Source organism: Taudactylus pleione, unplaced genomic scaffold, assembly GCF_031769625.1.
Source record: "Taudactylus pleione unplaced genomic scaffold, aTauple2 ptg000318l, whole genome shotgun sequence".
Lineage (NCBI taxonomy): Eukaryota > Metazoa > Chordata > Amphibia > Anura > Myobatrachidae > Taudactylus > Taudactylus pleione.
The window spans coordinates 3,282,931-3,294,468 of NW_028284719.1; the positions used below are offsets into that span (position 1 = coordinate 3,282,931).

Here is an 11,538-nt window from a genome sequence, read left to right on the forward strand (position 1 = left end):
CTGACATCAACACATCTCAGCCTCACTGACAGCAGCACATCTCAACCTCACTGACAGCAGCACATCCCTGTCTCACAGACAGCAGCAGATCCCTCCTTACTGACAGCATCACATCACCATCTAACTGATAGCAACAGATCACCACCTCACTGACCGCAGCACATCCTGTCTCACTGACAGAAGCACATCTCCGCCTCAATGATAGCACTACATCCCTGCACCACTGACAGCAGCACATAGCCACCTCATTGACAGTTGCACATCTCTGCCTCACTGACAGAAAAAATTCACAGCCTCAGTGACAGCAGCACACCACCACCTCACTGATAGCAACACATCCCTGTCTCACTGATAGCAGTAGATCACCACCTCATTGACAGCAGCATATCACAACCTGATTGACAGCATCACATCCCTGCCTCAATGAGAGCAGCACATCCCTGTCTCACTGACAGCAGCACATTCCCACCTCACTGACAGCAGCACATCACCATTTCACTGATAGTAGCACATCCTCGCCTCACAGGCAACAGTACATTTCTGCCTCACTGACAGCAACACATCTCAACCTCACTGACAGCAGCACATCCCTGTCTCATAGACAGCAGCACATAGCCGCCTCACTGACAGTAGCACATAACCACCTCACTGACAACAGAACATCACTGCTTTATTGACAGCAACACATACTTGCCTCACTGACAGCATCACATCCCCACCTCACTGATAGCAGCAGATCACCACCTCACTGACAGCAGCACATCACCGCCTCACAGACAGCAGCACATCCCTGCCTCCCAGACAGCAGCACATAGCCGGCTCACTGACATTAGCACATTTCTGCCTCACTGACAGCAGCACATCCCCACTTCACTGACAGCAGCACTTCCGCACCTCACTGACAGCAACACATCCTTGCTTCACTGACAGCAGCAAATCCCCACCTCACTGACAGCAGCACATCCCCGCCTCAATGACAGCATCACATCACCGCCTCACTGACAGCACCACATCACCTCCTCACTGACAGCAGCACGTCACCTCCTTACTGACAGCAACACAACACATCATCACTAAAAGCAGCACATCACCTCTTCCCTGACAGCAGCACATCCCCACCTCACTGACAGCAGCACATCACCACCTCACTGACAGCAGCACAACCCTGTCTCACTGACAGCAGTACATTTTCACCTCACTGACAGCAGCACATCCCTGCCTCACAGACAGCAGCAATAGCTGCCTCACTGACAGCAGCACATTCTCGCCTCACTGACAGCAGGACATCACTGCCTCACTGAGAGCAGCACATCCCCGCCTCACAGACAGCAGCACATCTCTGCTTCACTGACAGCAACACATCCCTGCTTCATTAACAGCAGCACATCACCTTCTCACTGACAGCAGCACATCCCCGCCTGACTGAAAGCAGCACATCTCCACCTCACTGATAGCAGCACGTCATGACTTCACTGACAGCAACACATCCCTGTCTCACTGACAGCAGCACATCACTGTCTCACTGACAGAAGCACATTCCCACCTCACTGACATCACCACATCTCCGCCTCACTGATAGCAACACATCTCAACCTCACTGACAGCAGCACATCCCTGTCTCACTGACAGCAGCACATCTCATCCTCACTGACAGCAGCACATCCCCATCTAACTGATAGCAACAGATCACCACCTCACTGACAGCAGCACATCCCTGTCTCACTGACAGTAGCACATCACCGTCTCCAAGATAGCACCAAATCCCTGCACCACTGGCATCAGCACACAGCCGCCTTACTGACAGCTGCACATCTCTGCCTCACTGACAGCAAAACTTCACAGCCTGAGTGACAGCAGCACATCCCTTTCTCAATGACAACAGAAGATCCCTGCCTCACTGACAGCATCACATCCCAATCTCTCTGATAGCAGTAGATCACCACCTCACTGAAAGCAGGACATCCCTGCCTCTCTGACAGCAGCACATGCCTGTCTCACGGACAGCAGCACATTCCAACCTCACTGACAGCAGCAAATCACCGCCTCACTGACAGCAGCACATCCCTGCCTCACTGGCAACAGCACATCTCTGCCTCACTGACAGTAAAACATCTCAACCTCACTGACAGTAGCACATCCCTGTCTCACTGAAAGCAGCAGATCCCTCCTCACTGACAGCATCACTTCCCCATCTAACTGATAGCAACAGATCACCACCTCACAAAGAGCAGTATATCCCTGCCTCCCTGACAGAAGCACATCACCACCTCAAAGATAGCAGCACATCCCTGCACCACTTATAGCAGCACATAGCAACCTCACTGACAGCTGCACAACTCTGCCTCAATGACAGCAAAACTTCACAGCCTCAGTGACAGCAGTACATCACCTCCTCACTGACAGCAGCACATCCCTGCCTCACTGGCAAAAGCACATCTCCGCCTCACTGACCACAGCTTAACCCCACATCACTGACAGCAGCACATCTCTGCCTCACTGACAGCAGCACATCTCCGCCTCACTGATAGCAGCACATCTCTGCCTCACTGACAGCAGCACATCACCACACTGACAGCATCACATCCCCACCTCACTAACAGCAGCACATCCCTGCCTCACTGATAGCAGCACATCCCATCCTCACTGAGAGCAGCACATCACCTCACTGACAGCAGCACATCTCCGCCTCACTGACAGCAGCACATCACCTCACTAACAGCAGCACATACCTGACTTACTGACAGCAACACATCTCTGCCTCACTGACAGCAGCACATCCCAGCCTCACTCACAGTAGCACTTCTCTTCCTGACCAATAGCAGCACATCTTCGCCTCACTGACAACAGCACATCACCTCACTGACAGCAGCACATCCCTGCCTCACTGACAGCAGCACATCCCCTCCTCACTGACAGCAACACATCCGGATCACTGAAAGAAACACATACCTGTCTCACTGACAGCAGCACATCCCCACCCCACTGACAGCAGCACATCCCCACGTCTTTGACAGCAGCACATCCCAACCTCACTGACAGCAGCACATCCTGCCTTACTGTCAGGAGCAGATCCCTGCCTTTCTGAAAGCAACACATCAGCACCTCACTGATATCAGCAGATCCCCACCTCACTGACAGCAGCACATCCCTGCCTCACAGAAAGCAACACATCCCCATTTCACTGACAGCAGCACATCCCCAGCCCACTGACAGCAGCAGATCCCCACCTCTCTTACAGCAGCACATCCCCTCCTCATTGACAGCAGCACATCCCCTCCTCACTTACAGCAACACATCCCCTCCTCACTGACAGCAGTACATCGCCGCCTCACTGACAGCAGTATATCGCCGCCTCACTGACTTGAGCACATTCCTGCCTAACTGACAGTAGCACATCCACTCCTCACTGACAGCAGCACATTGCTCCATCACTGACAGCAGCACATTCCTGCCTCACTGACAGCAGCAGATCACCACCTCACTGACAGCATCACATCTCCGCATCACTGACATCCCCACCTCACTGACTGCAGCACATCACCTTCTCACTGACAGCAGCAGATCCCTACCTCACTGAGAGCAGCAGATCTCCACCTCAATGACCGCAGCTGATCCCCACTTCACTGTCAGCATCACATCACCACCTCACTGACAGCAGCACATCACCACCTCACTGACAGCAGCACATCCCTGCCTCACTGACAGCTGCACATCCCCTCCTCACTGACAGCAACACATCCGGATCACTGAAAGAAACACATACCTGTTTCACTGACAGCAGCACTTCCCCACCTCACTGACAGCATCACATCCCCACGTCACTGACAGCAGCACATCACAACCTCACTGACCGCAGCGCATCCTGCCTTACTGTCAGCAGCAGATCCCTGCCTTTCTGAAAGCAACAGATCAGCACCTCACTGACAGCAGCAGATACCCACCTCACTGACAGCAGCACATCCCTGCCTCACAGAAAGAAACACATCCCCATCTCACTGACAGCAGCACATCCCCAGCCCACTGACAGCAGCAGATCCCCACCTCTCTTACAGCAGCACATCCCCTCCTCATTGAGAGCAGCACATCCCCTCCTCACTGACAGCAGCACATCCCCTCCTCACTGACAGCAGTACATCGCTGCCTCGCTGACAGCAGTATATCGCCTGCCTCATTGACTTGAGCACATTCCTGCCTAACTGACAGCAGCACATCCCCTCCTCACTGACAGCAGCACATTGCCCCATCACTGACAGCAGCACATCCCTGCCTCACTGACAGGAGCAGATCACCACCTCACTGACAGCATCACATCTCCGCCTCACTGACAGATCCCCACCTCACTGACTGCAGCACATCACCTTCTCACTGACAGCAGCAGATCCCTACCTCAATGACCACAGCTTATCCCCACTTCACTGTCAGCATCACATCACCACCTCACTGACAGTAGAACATCACCAACTCACTGACAGCAGCACATCACCACCTCACTGACATCAGCCTACACTGTAGTACAGTTAAATGATTATTCACTAAAAATAATTATGGTAGTTTGATTATATACTGTGTATGTATATATACACATATATATATATATATATATATATATATATATATATAGAAGTGTAAGAAGAAATGCACCTAGCAGTGTAGTATTTAAAAATAGTGATAATTCGTGCTCATAGAAGTGATTGTGCGTACCAAAAAGAAAATCTTTTTAGCTTATCTGTAAGGTGGGTGGTCTATATAAGGCAGGTTGAGTGGGATGTCATCTGCTTGATCACCTTCTAAGAAGCTAAAATGGGCTCATAGGAGAAAGAATGTATATAGTGTAGTATTTCCTTTCAATTGGTAGTAGTATAATTACATATAGAGGCTGCGTACCAGAAAATGCTAATTAGATAGCCTGTAGTTTGTCATCCACCACGTAACTTTTATTACCCTCTTTCTGTCCCTCTACGGAGCATATATGTTCAATATATGAGAGCTAAATATAAATAATCCCTCGTCAGTATATTTGAACATAGGGTTATTTTATTCAGTTACAAGGTATGGGGAGACATCACATGAAACAAACAAAAAATAAATAAACCAAAAATTAAAAATAGAGTTTTTGTGCTTATCTTTAAAAGGGGCACCCAGTCCTCATGGATATGTATCCAAAAAACACTAGAGAGCCTGGGTCAAATGTCCTCAACGCGTTTCATCCCTTTGGGACTTCTTCAGGAGTATTAATGTCACCCAGTTATTAAGGACTAAGATGAGAAATAGAATTAATGTCACCCAGGCCTCCACTCCTGAACAGTAAAGGCACTGCCAGACACCTCATCTCCCCTAGCCCCCCCATTGCTACAAACAGTAAATGTACAAAGATTGTTGCAAGAGACAACACAAGACAAAAACCTGCTTTTTGGGGCACTCTTAAGAAAATTATCTCTTTTTAAATTACCTCTCTTTAAGAGGTTTTTTATTAGTGTTTATAGGAGTGGTTTAGTCCTGAGGATTTAAGCATATTATAATTTAATATATGTATTTATCCTTTACCTCAGGTTCTATTGTAGCAAGTATTTAAAAATTTTTCGCCTTCTTTATACAACAGTTGTGATGTTTTATTGTTATACATACTGTCATTCGTCTAATTATTAGAGTGTACCAATATCACTCTTTTTAGAGGGAATATAATAAAGGTTACATTTTATGAATCTAACATCGATTATTCATTTTTCGATAATTTTCTTAAGAGTGCCCCAAAAAGCAAGTTTTTGTCTTGTGTTGTCTCTTGCAACAATCTTTGTATGTGTATTACACAAATTCTTTGGGTGCACCACCAATAAGAGGGTCATCATGCAAATAATATATTGTATGAATGACCATTATTTTGGTTTTCTGTATAGCAATTATACTATATTTGTGATTTCAGTGCGGACTCTTTTCACCTATTAGCAAACAGTAAATGCCCTGCCAGGCACTTAACTCTACCTGCCACCCTGGCACATACACTACCTGCCCTAACCACACCCCAGCAACATATGCTACATGCCGTTCCCTCTGTCCCCAGGACATACACTACCTGGTCTACCCTCCGGCCCTAGTGACATACACTTTCTGTCCTACCCTCTGGCCTCAGAGACATGCACTTTAAACCCTACCCCCTTGATCCCAGTAAGTTTTACTACCCTCCAGCCCCCGGACATAAAGTGCACCCCCATGGCCTAGGCACATACACTATACAACCTATCCTGTGGCTCTTGAGAAATACAGTACCCTGTTCAAGAAGAGTTACACACTACCCACCCTATTCCCTGTCCTTTGGAACATACACTACCCATCTAGTTGCCCAGGGGACATACACTACCTATCCTACCCCCAGCCACAGGAAAATAAACTACCTGCCCTGTGCCCTTGGTGAGATGGCTATACACTACCCACTCTCAGGGCCGGCTCTTGGGGTGTTCGACCAGTGCGGTTACACAGGGATGCCACCCATTGAGAGTGCACCCCTCCCCAACATCCATTCAGTGAAGGGAGAAAGCTGGGGCAAGCCCAGCTAGTGAGGCTTCCCCCCAGCCAGATGTTGTTTGGAGGTGTGCCATGTGGGCATGCCTCCTAGTAATGTCACGTAAGGGGGCGTGACCTATGACAATTAGGCCACGCCCCCATTTTTGGGTACGTGCAGAAGAGCATGGGGCGCACTGCCATGGGCCGGCACAGAGTGCTCCGACCCCTGGAGTCGGCCCTGCCCACTCTGTCACAAGGACATACAGTCTCCACCCTCCCCCAAGGCCCTTACCTTATCCACCAAACCCCTCCAAGTGTAAACAATAACATCTCTCACAGAGACTGCTCACAGAATAGCAGCAAATAATGATTATTATTATTATTATTATTATTATTATTAATAATATTATTACCAGTTATTTCTATAGCGCACACATGCGCCACATCACTTTTTAAGAGAATATTTGTGCATTCACATCAGTCCGTACCCCAGTGGAGCTTATAATCTATCACATGCACATTAGGGTTATGTTTTTGAGAGCCAAATAACCTACCAGTATATTTTTGGAGTATGGGAGGAAACCCACGCAAGTACAGGGAGAATATACAAACTTCACACAGTTAGGGCCATAATCTCAGTGCTGTAAGGCAGTAATGCTAACCATTACAACATCTGTGCTGCCAAATTAACTGCCTTAGTGACAATCATACACATCAATGCCTCACTGAAATACACATTTCTGACAGAAAAATGTAAACAAATGCCAAAATGACTTCATAACTCAAAGGACCTGACACCAATTCTAGTACAAAGAACTTAAACAGGACTTAACCGTAGCAGCCACTTCAGAATCCAGCACAGCAAACAGAGAATATACATGCCAGCCCTGACACTAAGGTAGCATTAAGAACTTCCTGTCTGTACAATTCACTGCTCAACACATATTTTCTTTCCAAAATGAACCACTCTTAAAATGACACTAGTCATTAATGTCCAACTGTTTAAACAGCTTATTCTGAATTTAAAACTCTGTATCCAATCAAATGTTTAATTATTTTAAATAATTAAAATGAGACAGTCTTTTTGCAATTTTTTATCTACTATTCTGGGTCTGTTTGACCGAATATCAACTCCACATAAATCTATTTTGTCACAACAGGGACCATTTTATTTGATGGATATATCACTCTTGGGCGTGCGGAAGTGCTCTAATATATGCACAATTTGGGTGGATGATTGCACAACAAGAAGTGCGTATATCAGAACTTGACCAGACACCCAAGAATTGTATATCTAGCATGTGTCACGTTATTTTTTATATTTGATTTTTTTTACAACACAAAGTCCCACAGTAACTATATAGAATGTTGATTTTATTCTTATCTGAATCTTCCCTGTAGGTTGTATAAAAGGAGAAACTATGATTGACATCAGTTTAGGATCCATTGTTCATCATCTTTTTGTTATCAGTGAATTTTTTAAAGAGATCACTACACTAAAATTAAGAGAGTCCTGTATTATGGAACTGAACAAATGGGTGAACACCCGCACTGGGGCTTTCGATTGGACTCATGCATCTAAGATTGTTACTGAGCTGGGAGGCATCAGGTAAAATATGATTCTAAATATACAAGAACATGAAGGATGAGTCCATTTGAAAAAATAATAACAAAAATGTAACTTAAAAAAATAACTGTTTTAGTTTTGTATGTCGATCAGAGAGTTAGCTGATAATAGTGAATATTTCCTAGTTGGTGGCCAGTATACCTCCCGATCCAACAGTTACAACTGTGCAGGTAGCAATCCAGGGAAGAAATCATTAATTAAGAAACCTTACACATTAACAGGGCAATTCAATTTGGAGCGAAAAGTCAGTTTTTGCGATAATTTTACACCGATGACGTCATTTTCGCTGGTTTTGGTTTTATACCGTATTTAATTTCAAAGACTTTTCGAAGGTTCGAAAAGTCTTTGAAAAAAAACGGGGATAACTTTTCACCACTGGATAGGTGGCGAAAAAAAGTGGAGAATTGGGGTTTAGGGGTGCAGGATTAAAAAAAATAGCCTGCATCCCTGGGAATGTCATTTTAAAATAAACTGTCAAAAAAAGTTTAAAAAAAAATAGGGACACCCCAAAAAAATTATTGAAAATTTGTGGTGAAAAAAACAAAAAATGGGAAAAAAGTGTTTAAAAATAGGGAAATAGGTTCAGGGCTATTCTGCAAGTATGCAGCAGGTGTATTCTAGAATAGGCTATTAGCGGCGGGTATATATCTGTAGAATTTTTAAATAAAGACTTTAGGGACTTAAAATATGCTAGTACCCATTTTCATGTACCCCAAATTTGATGGGACCACTTAAAAAAAACAAAAAAAACCCCTAAGTGCTCTTCTGCAACACTTCTTCAATGTCGGGAAAAAAACACCTGCAGCCGCTATTTAAATCCCCGACTTTCATTTGCAGGCTAAAATGGGGGTACCCATAGTGATCCCCCATGTTTTTTACAGTTTTAGGGGGGTCCTACAATTTATTCCAGGTAACCTACTTCTCTGGGTCCCGTTTTCGTAGCTTTCAAATTGAATACGGGGATAAAGCGGGCGCGCGCCCGTTACTTTATCCCAGGAAAATCTCCAATGTGGAGCGAAAAGTCCAGTACGGACTTTTCGCTCTCATATTGAATACCCCTCAAAGACCGCACAGGGCCTGATTCTTTACGGGTCGCAATATTGCTTACGCATGCAGTTCAACTGCGATAGTATGCTACTCCATTGCAATCGCAATGCAAACTCAGCACTACATAAGGACGCCCACTGTACATTGCACCTATCCATAATACTTAGAAGAATAGCGAAACCGTCGGTACAATCCAGTACCATCGCAGCCTCACGCACACTTGCACAAGCTCTGACCTTACTCAGGAATTGCAAACAACCACGCACACTATGAGACTTCAGACTGTGTTTGGGATCACAGTGGTTAATTTATGCACGCCCCTACAATGGCGTGCAAATGCACTGGCACGTCTGAATTTTGCCAACCGCCCCACCATCACCACCCACAAACGGCGCATCCTGACAATTACTCTGCGATGGGTCTGCGTAGCCGCTGCAATCACAGTCCCCATCGCAGCAGCCAGTTCACGCACACACACACTGCGATGCAATTTTTTTTTAATGGCTAAGGTAGTGGTCCCCAGACTATGTGCCGTGGCTCCCTGGGGTTCCTCGGGACACTTGCAGTGATGCCTCAGGTTGGTGGTCCAGCACTAATCCAATTATTTATGGTCAACTTAATGTAAATATGTAAACAAACACAAGCGTAAACCTGTCCACCACCACATAACTGACCGTAAGGATGACATGGAAGCACAATTTACTTCACTACATTTGTTTTCTGAATTTCTCAATAACAAACTTTTGACTTAGGGCTGCTATGAAAACACTGCTGATACTCTAGAGAGCCATGATTCAGAAAAGTTTGGGAACCACTGGGTTAAGGTTTAAAGAGACTGAAGTGAAATATACAGTTCTGCACTGTCACTTGAACCTGCTGTATTATATAATATAATGGTTTAATTATTTTAGTGTCGAAAAGCAAGAAAAGGAAGAAAAGTTGAAGGACACAATTAAACGCATTGTGAAAATTGACTTCAGCAGAGAAAACCTCACGGATACGGTGGTGTTACCACAAGCCGACTGTATAGTCACTGCGTGGGTGCTGGAAGCAGTTAGTCAGGACCAACAAGATTACATCAGAAACCTGAGGAAGATGTCAAAGTTGCTTAAACCAGGTGGAAACTTTATTGTAATTGGGGGTCTAAATGCCACTTATTACACAGCTGGTAATGAAAGGCTGCATGCATTGACTTATGATGACACATTTGTAAGAAAGACCTTCACCGATGAAGGATTTGTAATTAGTTCCTGTGAGTTACTTGATAGAAAAGTAGAGAGTGATCTCATAGATTATAAGCAATTGATTATCCTTACAGCTGTCAAAGGGAATACTTAGTATGTCTGAGTAGTGGCCATTGGTTTGATAGATGATTCCTTAAAAAGCTACTGATCTATCAGAGTTATTCTTACCTTCTATAGCCCTCAGCCATTTACTAAATCTTACATACTGTACAGCTCTTATCATGTGCCATAGATAGTATTTAGTATACAAAAAAAGTAATTTTCAAAAAATTGTCATTATTTTTTTTTAACTTGTGTTTCTAATAACACATTTTAACCCTTCACTGTTTGTTTATTATATATGTACTTAACTTTTTATTTTCATTCTTTATATGAAGCTGTGGCTGGTCTTAACTATTTATTTTACACTGCACTTTACTTAATATGGTGGTACCCTGGGGCAGCTTAGCTGGGCCAGTTTGGGGGGGTCCTGCACTTGTCTGTTTTTGAGCCATTATATATATATATATATATATATATATATATATATATATATATATTCAGGGTGTGCAGTCCATGAATCTTTCCCATATACTCCATTTAATGTGCTTTATTGCACACCTGAGTCAAAAGAGATGCCCTCAGTCTGGATTAGCACCCCTACCTTATTGGTTTAAAAGCATGGAGTCTTGTAATGTATATGCACACTGGTATTAGGCACAATTCTAGGTAAATCCTACAAGTTATATACTTTAGTGAAACTTTGGTTCATTTTTGGGGTGCGGGTCCCCCTGGATTGCTTTGGTTTATCTGTATCAGGGCACCGCATTATAACACATTTTTCTTTTACAACACATTTTAACCCGTCACTGTTTGTTTACTATACATGTACTTCACTTTTTTATTTTCATTCTCTATATGCAGCTGTGGCTGCTCTTAACTAATTATTTTACACTGCACTTTTCTTACTATGGTGGTGCCCTGGGGCAGGTTAGCTGGGCCAGTTTGGGGGTGTCCTGCGCTCTGGATTTGAATCCTAGTATGTTAGGGACCTACTCTAAAGAGGTTACCTGGATATGGTGGGTAGGCCCATAACCTTAGCCAAGATTATGTTAAACAACTCTATTTATTGCAAAATTTTAT

At 44.7% G+C, this 11,538-nt stretch overlaps 1 protein-coding gene across 1 annotated transcript in view; it reads left to right on the forward strand.

The window, feature by feature from the left end:
- The window catches only part of LOC148509662 (nicotinamide N-methyltransferase-like), a 48,047-nt gene extending 37,537 nt beyond the window's left edge, over positions 1 to 10,510 (forward strand). The window contains exons 2-3 of the mRNA XM_088442904.1: positions 7,900 to 8,107; positions 10,084 to 10,510. Of these exons, the coding sequence (XP_088299030.1) occupies positions 7,900 to 8,107; positions 10,084 to 10,510 (635 nt within the window). The remainder of the gene's footprint in view (positions 1 to 7,899; positions 8,108 to 10,083) is intronic.
- Positions 10,511 to 11,538: the final 1,028 nt, after the last annotated feature.